This window comes from Lutra lutra, chromosome 3 (assembly GCF_902655055.1).
Source record: "Lutra lutra chromosome 3, mLutLut1.2, whole genome shotgun sequence".
Classification (NCBI taxonomy): domain Eukaryota; kingdom Metazoa; phylum Chordata; class Mammalia; order Carnivora; family Mustelidae; genus Lutra; species Lutra lutra.
The window spans coordinates 40444972-40459660 of record NC_062280.1 but is presented as its reverse complement, the minus strand read 5'-3'; the positions used below and the strand labels follow the sequence as shown (position 1 = coordinate 40459660).

At 47.5% G+C, this 14689-nt stretch overlaps 1 protein-coding gene across 3 annotated transcripts in view; it reads right to left on the bottom strand.

Moving 5' to 3' along the window:
* Window positions 1–14689, bottom strand: part of DIS3L2 (DIS3 like 3'-5' exoribonuclease 2) — a 355877-nt gene that overhangs the window by 122798 nt on the left and 218390 nt on the right. For all 3 annotated transcript variants that reach the window (XM_047721343.1, XM_047721346.1, XM_047721345.1), the window contains exon 10: window positions 9983–10062. In XM_047721343.1, coding sequence (XP_047577299.1) covers window positions 9983–10062 — 80 coding nt within the window. The remainder of the gene's footprint in view (window positions 1–9982; window positions 10063–14689) is intronic.

Genomic DNA, 14689 nt, shown 5'->3' with positions numbered 1-14689 from the left:
AGAAGAGAGACGAGAAAAAGGGCAAAATAACACCAGGAAACAAGTTGCTGTGGAAGCCTGTAGGTATGAAATGAGGGAGCAGTGTGAGTCATGCAAGAGACTCAGGCCGGAGAAAATGGGGAAGTGAGCCTCAAATACGCCACCTGACAGAGCTGGAGGAACGAATGTCACAGACATAAGATGCAAGTCAGTGATCTCACAGTCCTACTGAGACGCGAGGAGACGGACTGAAGGACCTGATTGTGATGAGGGAAAGGGACAACTAATTCCAAACAAACAGACTTGTTTCAGGAGAGCACGTGGAGTTGGCTTATATGTCAGTGTATCAGCCTCCAGGCAACCCACAAACCCGGGGTAGATGTGTGCTGAAAATAAAAAGGGCAAGGCAAAAAACATTAAAAGAAACACGGAAAATATACAACAGGTTGCCTGGTTAGACTGACTAGACCAAATAGAGGGACTCATGCATGACTCTCCGGATGATGAGATAGCCGAGGAATGCCCGGCCCTTAGGAACCAAGCAGAAAGGGGAATTAAATCCTGAAACACTGATGTTTATGGCTGCATTAAAGACATGAAGAAATGCAAGAAAGACATGAAGAAAGGAATATTCATTCTGCCAGAAAGAAAGTAAAGCTCCGCAGAGGTTTTATCTTGCTCTTGAAGTCCGAAACGGAAGTAGACAGGGAGGCCAGGCATGCTAAGTAGAGGGCAAAGGTCAAGTACAGGCTCAGAGGCAGGGTAGAGTGCAGAGGTTAGGCAGAGCCTGGAGTGGCCAGTCACCACCAGGGATGTGTGTGTGTGTGTGTGTGTGTGTGTGTGTGTGCTGGGAGGTGGGGAAGGTGGGAAGGGAGGCACTGGGGGTCAATCTTGAAGAACTTTGATAACTAAGCTCTACCAAAATAGTAAGGACTGTATCTATAGATACAAAGAGATTTTCAAGCAGAAAAGCAATCTGATCTGGTTCTGTGTGTCTGTAACAGAAAAGATAACTGGGTAGCAAGGTGAAGGGGAGACAGGGAGGAGGGAAAAAAATTATTAGAAAGGCTATGACAATAGCATTGAGAAGAAGAGGAATCAAATGTGATTCCAGGATTCCTTAAAAAAAGAAACTTTGGGGGCGCCTGGGTGGCTCAGTGGGTTAAAGCCTCTGCCTTCGGCTCAGGTCATGGTCCCAGGGTCCTGGGATCGAGCCCCGCATCGGGCTCTCTGCTCAGCAGGGAGCCTGCTTCCCCGCCCCCCCCACCCGACCCCCGCCTGCCTTTCTGCCTACTTGTGATCTCTCTCTGTCAAATAAATAAATAAAAATCTTTAAAAAAAAAAAAAGAAACTTTGGTTGACTAGGTGATGCCTTTATAAAAGGAAGGAAGGGTCAGAGAAGGAACAGGTTTGGAGGGGAAGCAAGCCTTGTCCTGGTGCCTGTCAGGCTCTCCCTCCTAGTAAACCCCCAAATCTGGATCACTGCAACTTCTCCTGCACCCAGGAGGCTGAGGATTACTGAAGAATTATTACCAGACTTGGTAGTATTCCAACTGAGCATACCTGAAGAGAGTTCCATAACATTCTGTGTGATGGGATTCTGGTCAGCTTCCTCCCCTTTCCTTTTCTCTGTTTCCCCCAGAACCCCTCCAAACCCCATTCCTGCCCCCTTGGCCCTCAGCAGGGGTGCCACTTCCTCTCCCAGTTAAAACAGACCTTATCAGGTGTGAACACTCAATGCAGCACCTGGTCTGTCCTCTTGGTCTCAAAGAAGAGGCGTTCACCCTCCGAGTCAGCCTCACTCTATACTTACAGGCTGACTCACTCCTACCTTCTTCCTCAAGGCCTTAGAAAACAACTGAACTTCTCTCTTTCCTATATTTTCAATTTCTCCTTCTCCAAAGTCTCTTATCTCCTAATACAGAAACATGTTAAAATCCTTCTATCTTAAAAATAAAGAACAAGCCTCCTGTGACCTTGCCCTTCCTACCTCTGGTACCTCTCCTGGCCAAGCCTCCCAGAGAATGCAATCTCCATTCCTGGTTTCCACCCAATTCTTCCCCACCCCGGGCAGCCCGGCTTCCCCTCCTAGAAGCCACAGACAGTAGTTTCACCAAGGTCACCAATGATATCCCACTTGCCAAGCCCAAAGACTTAGACAGTTCTCCTCTACATGGCTTTCCTGCTTCTTTTATGACTCTCCACCATTCAGCCTTCTCTGCCTGCCTCCTCTCCATTCTCTGTTTAGACACCAATCTCCGCGGACTCGTGGGGGTGGTATCCAGTTGGGCCTTCCTCTCAGGGCTCAGCGGGTCTTCCCTTCTGTCTGACTTCTCCAGGGCCTCCTCTCCCAGGCCCAAGCACCGAAGGCTCCCAGATTCCATCTCCAGCCCAACTCCTGTTCCTTGTCCCCTTGGTATTTCTAGCTGGGTATCTCCCAAGGAGTACAGACTTAACCTTAAGCTGAGCTGAACTCACTATCTTTCCCTCCAGAATCAGCTCTCCTCAAAATTTCTTTCTTTTAAAAAAAAAATTATTTATTTATTTATTTGACAGAGAGATAACAAGCAGGGGGAGCAGCAGAGGGAGAGGGAGAAGCAGGCTCTCCACTCTGCAGGGAGCCTGACCCAGGGCTTGAACCCAGGACTCTGAGATCATGACCTGAACCAAAGGTAGACGCTTAACCACCTGAGCCACCCAGGTATCCCTCTCCTCAATATTACTTATTGAAGGGCATTACGTTCCACCCAGTGCCCAAGCCAGATACTTAGATGACATTCTAGATTCTTTTCTTCTTCCAGTATCAAGTTTATTAACTTACTCATTCACTCACTCAGCAAAAATTTGCATGTGTGCCAACCAGGTAACACCCGGTGCTCAGGGCACTGAGCATTCCATATGAACGAAATGATGTCCTTGCTCTGATAAAGGATTTCCATCCAGTGGGGAAGACCCACAGAAGCGCCTTAAAGAAAATCAAGGTGGCAGAGGCTTAGGGAAGACTGTGGGGACAGGGGGGTGGTCAGCTCCCCCCGTGAGCTGACATCTGAGCAGAACCTGAGAGCCAGGAGGGACCTAGAGAAGAGGGATCTGGACAGAAGGAAGGGGAAATGCAGAAATGCTGAGGCAGGAGCAGCCTGGCATGTCTGGCGGACAGCAGGAGGGCTGTGTGGCTGCAACGGAGTTAGTGAGAGAGGGGCTGTGGGGAGCAATGTTAGAGAGGCAGAGTTAGCGGTGGGTCACAGTAAGAACCTGGATTTTTATCCTCGGTGCGACATGAGAACCTTGGCAGAAGTGAAGCAGGGCAATGGCCTGAGGGGGTGGGCATTCTGTAAGGACCGCCTTGACCTCAATATGCGGGAAGAAAAGGGCAGACGCAGGAGACCAGTTAAGAGGCTCCCGCAGCTGCCCAGACACCAAGTCCTGCCCTGATTTCCTTTCCTGGCTGATGCCTCCCTCCAGTTCTGGCTCCTAAGCCTCTGCCGTGGTTGGGCGCTTGCCACCTCTTACCTAGACCATTTCAATGCCACTGCTCTAATCCAGCCTGCTTGTGGCTGCCAGAGTGATCTCTCCAATCTGCAAGTTGGATCCTGCCTCTCTCCTGCATCAGACTCTTTGCTTACCGCTGCGCTCAGGCTGTAACTCCTCGCTGGAGCCTGCAAGCCGACAATCTCACCAGCTCCTCCCACCCCACCAAGTCACAGCCACATGGAATTTTCGGTTCCTTTCAGTACCAAAGCCCTTGTGCCTCAGGGTCTCCACACACACCACTTCCTTAGCCTGAAATGTTCTTCCTTCCATTCTTCATCTCGCTCGCCCCTGTTTATTTTCAAGTCTAGGTTAAAATGCTATTGTCCATCTTAAATGTGGGACCCACCCAGGTCCTGCATTTAAACTATGGGTCATTCCCACATGTACTTATTTGATTTCACTTGATATTGACCTGGAGAGGACAGGAAGTATAAATGTTTCCTGCTACCTTATATCTAGCACAGGGCACAGAACATAGTGTCCTCGATCCTAGTTCTTGAAGGAACAGATGCTTTTGTTCTCCCAGTCAAAATGCTGCCTTCTCCATAAAATCTCAACTTGCCAGTGGTACCCACCAAGGAGTTCACAGTCTCGTCCCGGCTTTATTTACAACTACTACCCCACTTGAACCTCACACTCCCGGTATTCCCAGCTCTGTGTAGTTCCCTTTCAAACACCATGCTTCTGTCACCCTGGGGCTTTGTCTTCCTAGAAGACCCTTCCCCTCTTGAGTGCCTATAAACACCAGCAAAGATTCACTGAGCACCTACTCCGGCCTGGGCATCTGTGCCAGTGAATGGCGGGCAGCCAGATAGAAACAAGAGGAGTAGATCAACCAACAGTGGGTGATGAGTGGTGAGGAAAGAGGTCAAGCAGGTCAGGGGGAGAGAAGGTGGGGGCGGGGGGGATGAGAGGCAGAAAGGGGAGGCAGGGCCTTACTGAAAACACCATCAGGCAAATTTCGAGTCAGCCACAGGGCTCTCCTGGGAAAGAGGGCTGCGGGCAGAGGGAATACGGGTGCCACGGCTGATGAGCGTGTGACGAGGGGGACTGGCGTGAACGCCCTGCAGGCCCCCGTGGAGAGAGAGGCAGAGAAAGCAGGGTTAAAGAAAGCACCTGGAGAAAAGAAGTCCAAAAACGAGAACCAAGAGCAAGTAGGGCCCTCCGAGCCCAAGGAAGAAAGAGTTTCAAGAAGGAAGAGCAAAGAGCCAAGTGCTACAGATGTCGGGTGAACCGAGGTCAGGGACGACCTGTTTGTTGAACTTGCCGAAGCCATGCTGCAAAGGGGAAAAGGAACAAATGGGAAGAGAGACAGGAGCAGCAGCAGGTTCAGGCCACTCTTTCAAGGGGAAAGAGTGTCCATTCTCATGGACACAGGAGGGTGGAAGTTCCTGAGGCGGAGCAGAGCTGAGGAAGCTTCTGTAGGATGGAGAAGACTGAAGTTTGCACACGGAGAGGAAGAAGCCAGACCGAGGGGAAATGTCAAGTGCCGGGGAGAGTGACTGGTGCAGAGAGATCCACCCAGAGGGAGAAGAGAGCCCAGGGGGTTTCTGGCCTGCTTGCTGGGATTTGCCTGAATGTTCACGCACAAGCTCCAGGACTTCCATGCTCTCTTTTCCTTCCCAGAGGCAGACGCAGAGACATCCTGTCGAAAACTCCTCTAGCACCCATTTCATTGGACAGATTCTCTGGTCAATACCTAGAACACAGGGGCACAGTCTCTCCAGCTCCTACTTCCGCACCGCCTCCAAAGGCATTAGTCATGACGAGAAACTCTTAGCAGGTGACAAATACAGCTACATGGGGGAAATTACACAGTTTAGGAATTCTGTGACATTCTAACAGGCTTTGCTCCTGATCTCTCGTTCCTATTTCCTTGCTGGGACAGAGCTCCCTAGTCCCTCCTCCTTCCGGAAGGGAAAGTCATGCAACCAGGAAGGCAACAGAGGCAAATCAGGCAGGAAGACTGGCGCCCCCTACAGCAAAGCAGGTAACCTGCATTCCAGAGGTCCCTCAGACGGGATGATGGCTGTTCATCTGACGATTTTCTTACAATGTGTCAGTCCGGTAGGATGGCTCCTGCTTTCTTTGAGTCAGATGGCTGCACTCTGTGGGGATAGGAAATAGGAGCAGGTGGCTGAATAGAGAGGGGGTGTGCTCCTTGCGTGGGGATTTCAGGGTTCAGAGATGAAAGCAGCACGCAGCGAGACAGGCGAGACGGATGTGACTATGGGTATCCTGCCCAGGCATTCCCTATGGACTTCTGCTGAGGTGTGGTTAAGGTGTCAAGTCCCCAGAAAGCCTCAAGGAGGAATGGGTTTGTTCGTTCATTCATTCATTCATTCATTCACTCATTTCCCCCCAGTAGTTTCTAGTATATTCACAACGTTGTGCACCTATCAACTATCAAATTCCAGAACATTTTCATCACCCCCAAAAGAACCCCCAAACCCATTAGTAGTCATTACTCATTCCCCCCTCTCCCCAGGGTCAAAATCCTTCATTTCTAAGGCCTGGCTAGGATAATGCTGCCACATTCAAAGGCAGAGCACTCACGAGAGAATAAAACATTAGAGAAAGCAGCCACGAGAGAGGCAGGGAACATGAATTCCCTATAGAATCTGGAGGGGGCCTGGATTGGCTAAGCTGAGTAGAGGTCCTGTCTAACAATCTCTCCTTGAGACTGAAGCAAAGCAGTGAGCCTTGTCTAATTGAAGAGAATGGGTTACTGTCACTCTGGACTTGGTTCAGCCCAGTAAGGAGGCCCTGATGCCATGGAGAAGTCTGGATATAGGTTGTCATGTACCTCAGACCTCATAAGGGCAGAAGTGACTGCACAACACGGGCAACAGGCTACAGCTCATGGAAGAACATACAGGATGCTCAGCGGAGGGGTGGTGACGCAAAGGTGACAGCTGTTATGCAGTCCCTCGGGCGTGCTCATGTGAGAGACAAGCCTTGTTCTGGAGCCCCCAACAGGCATATGCGGGACCAAGGGAAGGAAAACTGCAGCAAGACAGCAGCATTTCAGACCACAACAGGGAGGAGTTTCCTAACGGTTATGCCATCTTCAGGCCGAATGGGCTGCCCATAAGGTAGAGAGTTAAAATGCAGTCTGGAGAGTCAATAAGTGGACGCTGTAGAGGTAATTTAAAAACCAGAGGGTGATGTGACGACCATAGCCCTCCATGCCTGAGTGGTGAGGTCAGCTCTGAGGTGTGCTGCAAGTGATCTGTTAGAGTAATAAGACACAGGAGTGTGTGACTCGCCACCTTGAGATTCTGGGTTATCTTTGTAACACCACTCTTGTACACTTGCATTATTCAGTATTTTCTTGAGCAAAAGTGGATTGCTCCATGTTCAAGTCAGCGGGCTGGGTCATGCCCATGGGAACATTTTACTCGAGTGTAGTTTTAAGCTCAGGGAGGCAGGGACTTGGCAGGCTAGATGACTGGTAGAACCCCTTCCAGAGCTGAGATTCCTCAAGGGGAGGGGGCACCCCCTCCTCAGCCAACTGACATAATCCTGACATTCCGGGGAACAGGTGTCCCTGCCTTTCCACAGAGCAGATCTGCAGGTTGTATGGTCGTCTAAGTGTCACACCTACAGGAGACACTGATCATGAGTCCCGAGGATACATCTGAACTCTACAGAATGGGACAGTGAGGACTAGAAAAGTTACATCTGTTTGAGGGTCTCATTTGCACAGAACAGTCATTCAGATGATTTCAGTACGTCCAAAGGGAAGTCTGACCTCTATATATTTTCTTCAAATAAAAATGATTATCGATGAGGTAAAAAGGCCGAGAAAACATTATTTCCTTTTTGAAACGTTAAACATTTTTTCCTCTAAGCAAAAACTGACATGCACTGGTAACTAATGGAACCAGAACTCAGCCAACTTCACCCCAATCCAAACTGGAATGGACTTTCACTTTTCATCCCCCTGGATAAATAGCTTTGGCAGCAGCCCTTGTCACAAAGGCCAACTGTAGAAGTGCCACCCTAAAACTGCTTGACTGACCCACTCTGGCCTTTTCAGATTTTTCCCTGCCTCCTTCTCCATGCCCTTCTTCTGCTGCTCTGCCAGATGACCGATGCTAACGACTCCTCTGGAACGCAGGAACCACTGAGCGGACGGAAGGCATGGGATCACCTGGTGCAGGGCGCTACTGAGCAGCCTGTGATTTCTGGCACCTCATCACTCTTTTTTTTTTTTTTAATTACAAAAAAATTTTTTTTTCCATTATGAAACTATAGTATCACATTAGAAGCATATGGAAACCAGAGAACAGAGAAAAATCACTTAGGATCCCAACATTCTAATAAATTCACTGTTTGCATTTTGGTGCGTTGTCTACTGATCTCCAGGGCTCCCTGTGTATGTGGTTCCATGGACTACATGCATTTAGCTTATGTGGCTCCCCGCCCCCACCTCTGAAAGGGAAAGGTGACAGCTTAGATAAATATGCACCATCAGACGGTCAACTCCATACAGACACCGTCTCTCCCAAACCAGCTCATCCTCTTGCCGCCCTGGCTTCTCACTTATAAATTCCATCTCCCTATCATCCAGGTTGAAACTTTTGCTCTGTCTTCGGTAGTGTGAAGACCGCTTTCCCTCAACCTCAACATCCATTTCACTGATTCTTCTGTCATTACTCCGTTGTCACATCTGCCTTCCCCGCCTACCCCGTGCCGTCACAACCTCTAGTCCAGTTACTGCCTGCTTCCCTGAACGATTCCAATGCTTCTCTGCCTCTACTTCCTCTCCTTCATCTTGTACTGCTAGATTAGTTTCTTTGACTGCACTCCTTGAATAAGAGATTGAAAACGACTGGTTTTCAATTTTCTGGCACAGAACATCCTTTGGCTGGACATTTACAAACAGGTACCATTTGTCCCCCATCTACTTTCCCTGCCTATCTTTTACCGCTTCCCTCCCAGAAACCTCTGCTGGGAATCTGTCACCCTAGACAGGAGCTGTAGTGTGTAGTACATACAGTGAGTGGGGTAGGACACACGCCTGCTCTCTGGGTGCCCATGAGAACACCACCCAGGCCAGCTGAGATGCGGTGACAGGTGTTAGACCTTGCCTTCGGCCACTAACAACTATAAAAGTGGACACAATAAATGAAACAACTGTTTTCAAGCATTAGACTCCAAACAGAGCAGGGCCATGAACCTGGAGAAAAGGGAAATACAGGAAGTGAGGTTCACTGTCACCTGTCTTCCTGCCTGGGAGCACTTTTCAGACAGGAGATCGGGGGAGTGGACTGCACAGAGAGTGACATGTTCAAGCTTTTGCATTTAGCAAATATTCCCCAGAAGATGAGAAACCAGCCCAGCATTTGCTTTTTTAAGAAGGCTGCTCACACTCTGGATTTTGAAAATCTGCAATTGCTCCAAAATTTCCAGGGGAACTTTTCTGCCTTTATGTGTTATGTTTCTTTCAATTTTCTTTGTTGAAACTACTGAGCAACCTTGCCTACAGTTTCAAGGAGGACTCCCACTAGAAGATGAAAGCATTTTCTGGCAGTGATGTGTTCTGTCCCTCAGCCTCCTATTTGCTAATCTTCACTGCCTGCTCCAGTAGAGAAGAGATCACACAGGGAACCTATGTGGAGTTGTATATCAATGAAATACATGAACACCTCTGCAATGTCTTAGAAGACTTCGCCACAGACTGAAACTCCAAGGGTAGCCGGCTGTCAGGCCCATGGCAGTGAAGCCATATCCAGAACAACTGAAGCAAAGGCAGTCCCCTAGACGTCATCCTAGAGAGGGGCACGAAATAGCAAAAGCCGAGAAGCACCACATGGGAGGGGCATTAGAACAGGGATTGCTAGGGTGTGCTTTTCTCACATCCCACACACTTTCCCTCCCCCTGCTCCACCATAGTTTTTAAATCCCATACTCTTCCCTGCTTAGGTCCATCCCCAAAGAATGTTTAAAGGGCCCCTACCAGCTGCCTTTCATAATCTGCTGGACACATGAAGACCTGCAGGAGCAGGGCCGGCTTTTCCAGCACAGGTGCAGAGGGCATTCAGCAGGAAGGTGGACCCACTGCTGAGTATGCCTTTGGAGAGTACCCCCAAATCATCCTAATCTATTGGTAAATGCAGGTAAAGAACCCAATGCTTCTCCGAAGCAGAGGTTAAGGGCTTTCTTCTTGAACACATGACACCCAACTCCAACTCCTAAAGAGCCAAGGCCTGGAAGTAGTTATTCTGCTTTCATTGCTGCAGCAGCTGAGGCCCGAAGAGTCCCAGTGAAAGGACCTTTCTTATTCTCACCCTCATCAGAGTCACCACAGGAACACAATCTTTAAGTCCCATACAGCGCAGGCCCAGGAACAAAGCAAACCCAACTCTACACATTATATTGTTTGGGGAGTATGCGGCCGCCAGGCTGACCAGAAAGGCATGCAGATGGCCCGCTACCCAGAAAGGTATAGAATTTTCCAGCCTACCATCAGCAAGTGGCTTGCAGGAGAGGGCATCATCGAGGTCACGGGCAGTTGATGGGTCAATGGTGAAGATACAGTCTTTCCTAGGAAGGATTGAAGATAGGATTAGCAATGCCACAAACACCAGAGTCTTCAACCCACTGCACTAGAGTTTTAGAGAACAGTTACTCTGCAAATGTGCAAATGGCAGGCAAAGGGAAGAGTAGCTTCTGTCATGGCTCTCTGAGAAGGAGATCTTTAGTCAACTGTGAGGCAGGAGACACAAATTCGGGAAGCTCCCATCTCCATCGTGTCTCCGAGGGTCCTCTACTTCTTGTGAACGGGCACCTACTTCTCCTTGAGCCTGAGCAAGAGGAAGTGTGAGTGGGTAGAGTGAAGGGGCTTCCGCATACAAGGCTTCCCAGAGAGAGTTTTCCGACATGAGGAGCAAGTGCCTTTGGTAAATTACTTCCGAAGGCCAGTTCTTGCTTCTGCCTCCCTCGTCCTCAGTGGCTAATGGGAACCTGTCCTTCAAGGATCTATGTGAGGATGTCTCACTGCTCCTTCTCCTATCTTGCTGAAATGGGGGTTGGCCAAAGAATAAGTCACCTGACTTGTTGTGACAAAGGGGACAGGACCCAAGAATAAGTTTTACCAACAAAACAAAACAAAACAAAACAACAACTTGGGGCCATACAGTTAGCCGTAATACGACTATGCTTGGAAACGTACCCAATCAGGTTGTTTCTATGGACTCATTCTATATTTTACCCAAGCTCACGGAATCAGTATGCCCTCTCCCCACTAATTGTCACATGGTACCTCTGTGCATATCTTCCTCTTAATCTGTGAAGTGCTGGGACATTCTCGTTCTGCTGTAGGGCTTCCAGCCACCCGTCCACCCACATAAATACCCACGGTTTGGGCAGTCTGTCCACAGTTCTCCCCACCCCCTGCCTCACTAGCTGGTGCCCTCTGCTCCCAGGCTCACTAGTTGGTGCCCTCTGCTGCCACTGGACTCTTCCCAAGTTTTCCCTCCACATCCTCTAGTATGAGCAGGGACACTGCTGTCACACCCTGGTCTCCTTGGATGCCTCAGCGCTGATGGGAAGCAACCTGCTTCCCAACAATCAGACTGGCTTGCTTCGTACAAACTTCTTTCCTTGGGTTGCTCCTCTGCTTAAAGTGTCCCCAAAGCCCTCAGAGGCTGCCAAGCTGGCTCTGTTCCCTTCTGCCTAAAAACTCTCAGTAGCCCACTGTGACCTCTTACGGTGATCAGCTCACCCCTGCAGTAGCTTGATTCTAGGACAGTACCGTTTCTAAGATGCCCCATCAATTCGACAATAGCTTTTTAGGGAAACAAAAACCCCTACCATAATAAATATATACATTGATTTTAATGTATCGCAGGATTTGAGAAATGTCAAAACGGTAAAAAGAGAGCTAAATTCTTAAATGGTAAATGAATATACAGAGAAGCAAACTGCGTACCTCTACACAAGGGAAAGGTAATTAGCAACAAGAAGGAACAAATTGCTCCTACATGTAACAACTTGGAATCTCAAAGTTTCTATGCTAAGTTAAAAACACCATTCTCGGGGCGCCTGGGTGGCTCAGTAGGTTAAGCCGCTGCCTTCGGCTCAGGTCATGATCTCAGGGTCCTGGGATCGAGTCCCGCATTGGGCTCTCTGCTCAGCGAGAAGCCTGCTTCCCTCTCTCTCTCTCTGCCTTCCTCTCCGTCTACTTGTGATCTCTCTCTGTCAAATAAATAAATAAAATCTTTAAAAAAACAAAAACAAAAACAAAACATCATTCTCGGGGCGCCTGGGTGGCTCAGTGGGTTAAAGCCTCTGCCTTCGGCTCAGGTCATGATCTCAGGGTCCTGGGATCGAGCCCCGCATCGGGCTCTCTGCTCAGTGGGGAGCCTGCTTCCTCCTCTCTCTCTCTCTCTCTCTGCCTGCCTCTCTGCCTACTTGTGATCTCTCTCTGTCAAATAAATAAATAAAAATATAAAAAAAAACCACCATTCTCATGAGCTTACATGATGTATATAATTCCATTTCTATGACATTTTCAAAAAGACAGAACTATATGACCATAGATCTGTGGTTGCCAGGGGCTGAGGGCACCTGGTCTGGGAGACCATAGCTTTCCTGTATCTTGACTATTATGGTGGTTACATGAGTCTATAGGTGTCTTAAAATTCATGTAACTGTACAAGAAGTAAAGGTCAACTTTATTGTTTATTAACTTAAAGACTGTTTTTTAAAAAAGATTTTATTTATTTATTTGAGAGAATGTGTGTGCAAGCAGGGAGAGGGGCAGAGAGGTAGGGAGGCAGAGGCAGAGGGAGAGGGAGAGAATCCCAAACAGACTCTACACTGAGCATGGAGCCTGACGTGGGGCTCGATCTCGACCCCAAGATCGTGACCTGAGCTGAAACCAGGAGACACTTAACCGATGGAGCCACCTAACCGATGGAGCCACCTGTGTGCCGCTAAAAATAAAAAATTTTTAAATAAGATTTTTGAATCAAGGGGCGCCTGGGTGGCTCAGCAGGTGAAGCCTCTGCCTTCAGCTCAGGTCATGGTCTCAGGGTCCTGGGATTGAGCCCCGCATCGGGCTCTCTGCTCCACGGGGAGCCTGCTTCCTCCCCTCTCTCTGACTGCCTCTCTGCCGTCCTATGATCTCTCTGTCAAATAAATCTTTAAAAAAAAAAAAGATTTTTGAATCAAGGAAAGTAAAAAAGTATGTGTTCATTATTAATAGAGTTGATGAATAGGTGCTGGAATTACTAACATTTTCCTTTATGCTTTTCCATATTTTTTCAAAAATTTCACTATAACTTATTTTCATAAATGGAAAAAATTAGCATTGTAGATAATCTCCCCCAAACAAAAATAATTGTTCACCACATACATAATATTGCTTATAAAGACATGAAGCAACTTTGTAGACTCGTACTGTAGAATACAGTCACTAGCTTTAAAATGATGAGCGGCGTAGAACTATATAAACTCACTGGTATATGAAGAGAAGAGGGTGAGGAAAGTTGGGTGCGACTTTTAAGGTGAAGGACACAAGAGCATTTAGAGCGCAGTCCTAGGGAGAATGGCTTCTCAGGACATCCAATCTTCTCACTAAATAGTTGAAGAAGAGGTGCTCACAGTAGGGGGAATACCAGTGTGGAAGTCTTGGGATATAAAGAAATAATTTCTGTTCCACCATATAAAAGAAGATGTAATTATGGCACAGTGCCAGATGAAAAGAGAAACACCAGATGTCCCCTGGAAAGAAGCTCCCTGAAGGCTGTGTTGGCAACTCCCAAGTGTTTGCTGAATGAATGCACGCACGCTGACAGGAAGAGACAGGGAAGTGAAATCAATCCTAACACCAAAGTAATGGGCTCTGACTTGATGAGGATCTTGAACTTGGTTCACAAGGCAGGGAAGGAACTGACTGCTTGTTTCTTTCTGTAGCCCCCACAAAAGCTGGCAAAATGCTTTATATGTACACTGAGTACTCAATAAATACTTCTTAAACTGAAAGTAAAATGTCAGACTTGGAGGAGGGAATGTTTTGATCCTCCTTCCTTAGTGACATCATAAGAAGCTGAAAGAATGTCCCTTTAGTCAAAAATCAAAAAGAACACTGTTAGCTTGGTGGGGGCCGCAGTTGACTGGTTTACTTAGATTGTTGAGAAGGAAGTAATGTTTTCTTAAAATTAAATGTCTCTGGGTGCTTTGACTTTTATTTCAGTGAATGAATAAATGATGCCCACTAAAACATTACAGCGCCCAACTGGTACAGACATACATGACAGAGTAAAATTTCAGGGCTTTGGTTTTAATTTGTCAATTTCTTTAAGAGGACTCACTGTTTGGAGAAAAATCTTCGACTAGCCTGAACACTCAAACCAACTCTCTACTACTTTTTTTTTTTTTTTTAATCTGCTCTTAAACCAGAAACATGAAAGTCAAAATTAAAACAACTCTGAGGAACAGCAACCAGGAAGGCTTGCTAGAAAGACATACCATCCAAATATTATCTTTGATCATGGGTCAGCAAACTATAGCCACAGACCAAAAAGGGCCTGCCACCTGTTTTTAAATGACCTGTGGAATAACAATGGTTTTACATTTCTTAATGGTTGGGAAAAAACCAAAAGAAAAATATGTTTCGTGACATGGGAAAATCATATGAAATTTGAATTTCAGTATCCATAAATGAACATATAGCCACGCTTTTTGGATACAATGGCAGAGCTGAGCTGAGTAGTTATGACAGAGACTGTCTACTTAATGTTATCTATCTGGCCCTTAACAGAAAGTTTCCTGACCCATTTTAGATCAAGGATCCCCAGTGAAACAAGTTTTGTTTTTTGTTTTTTTCTTAAAGGTCTGATGATTAAATCAGTTTGGGAAATGCTGAGTCAATTTCTTAATTGAGGGACTTTTAGAGCCTTCAGTGTGCTGCTGCTGTGCAAGTCTTGCCATACCTATTGGATCTAGGCTTTTTATTCCTCCTTTTTTTTTTTTTTTTCCCTTGGTGGTAGAGCATCTCCCAGATGCAACAGGTTCCGCAGGAGACCGCCCTTTGAGAAGTGATGAACCAGATTCTGCACAGGCCTCCAGTGGAGTTCTTATCCCAGACGGAGCCTTGCCATCAAGCCTGCCCCAGGGGTCATGGGAAGAAGCCAACAGAACGGCCAGGCTGTCCACTGCGGGTAAG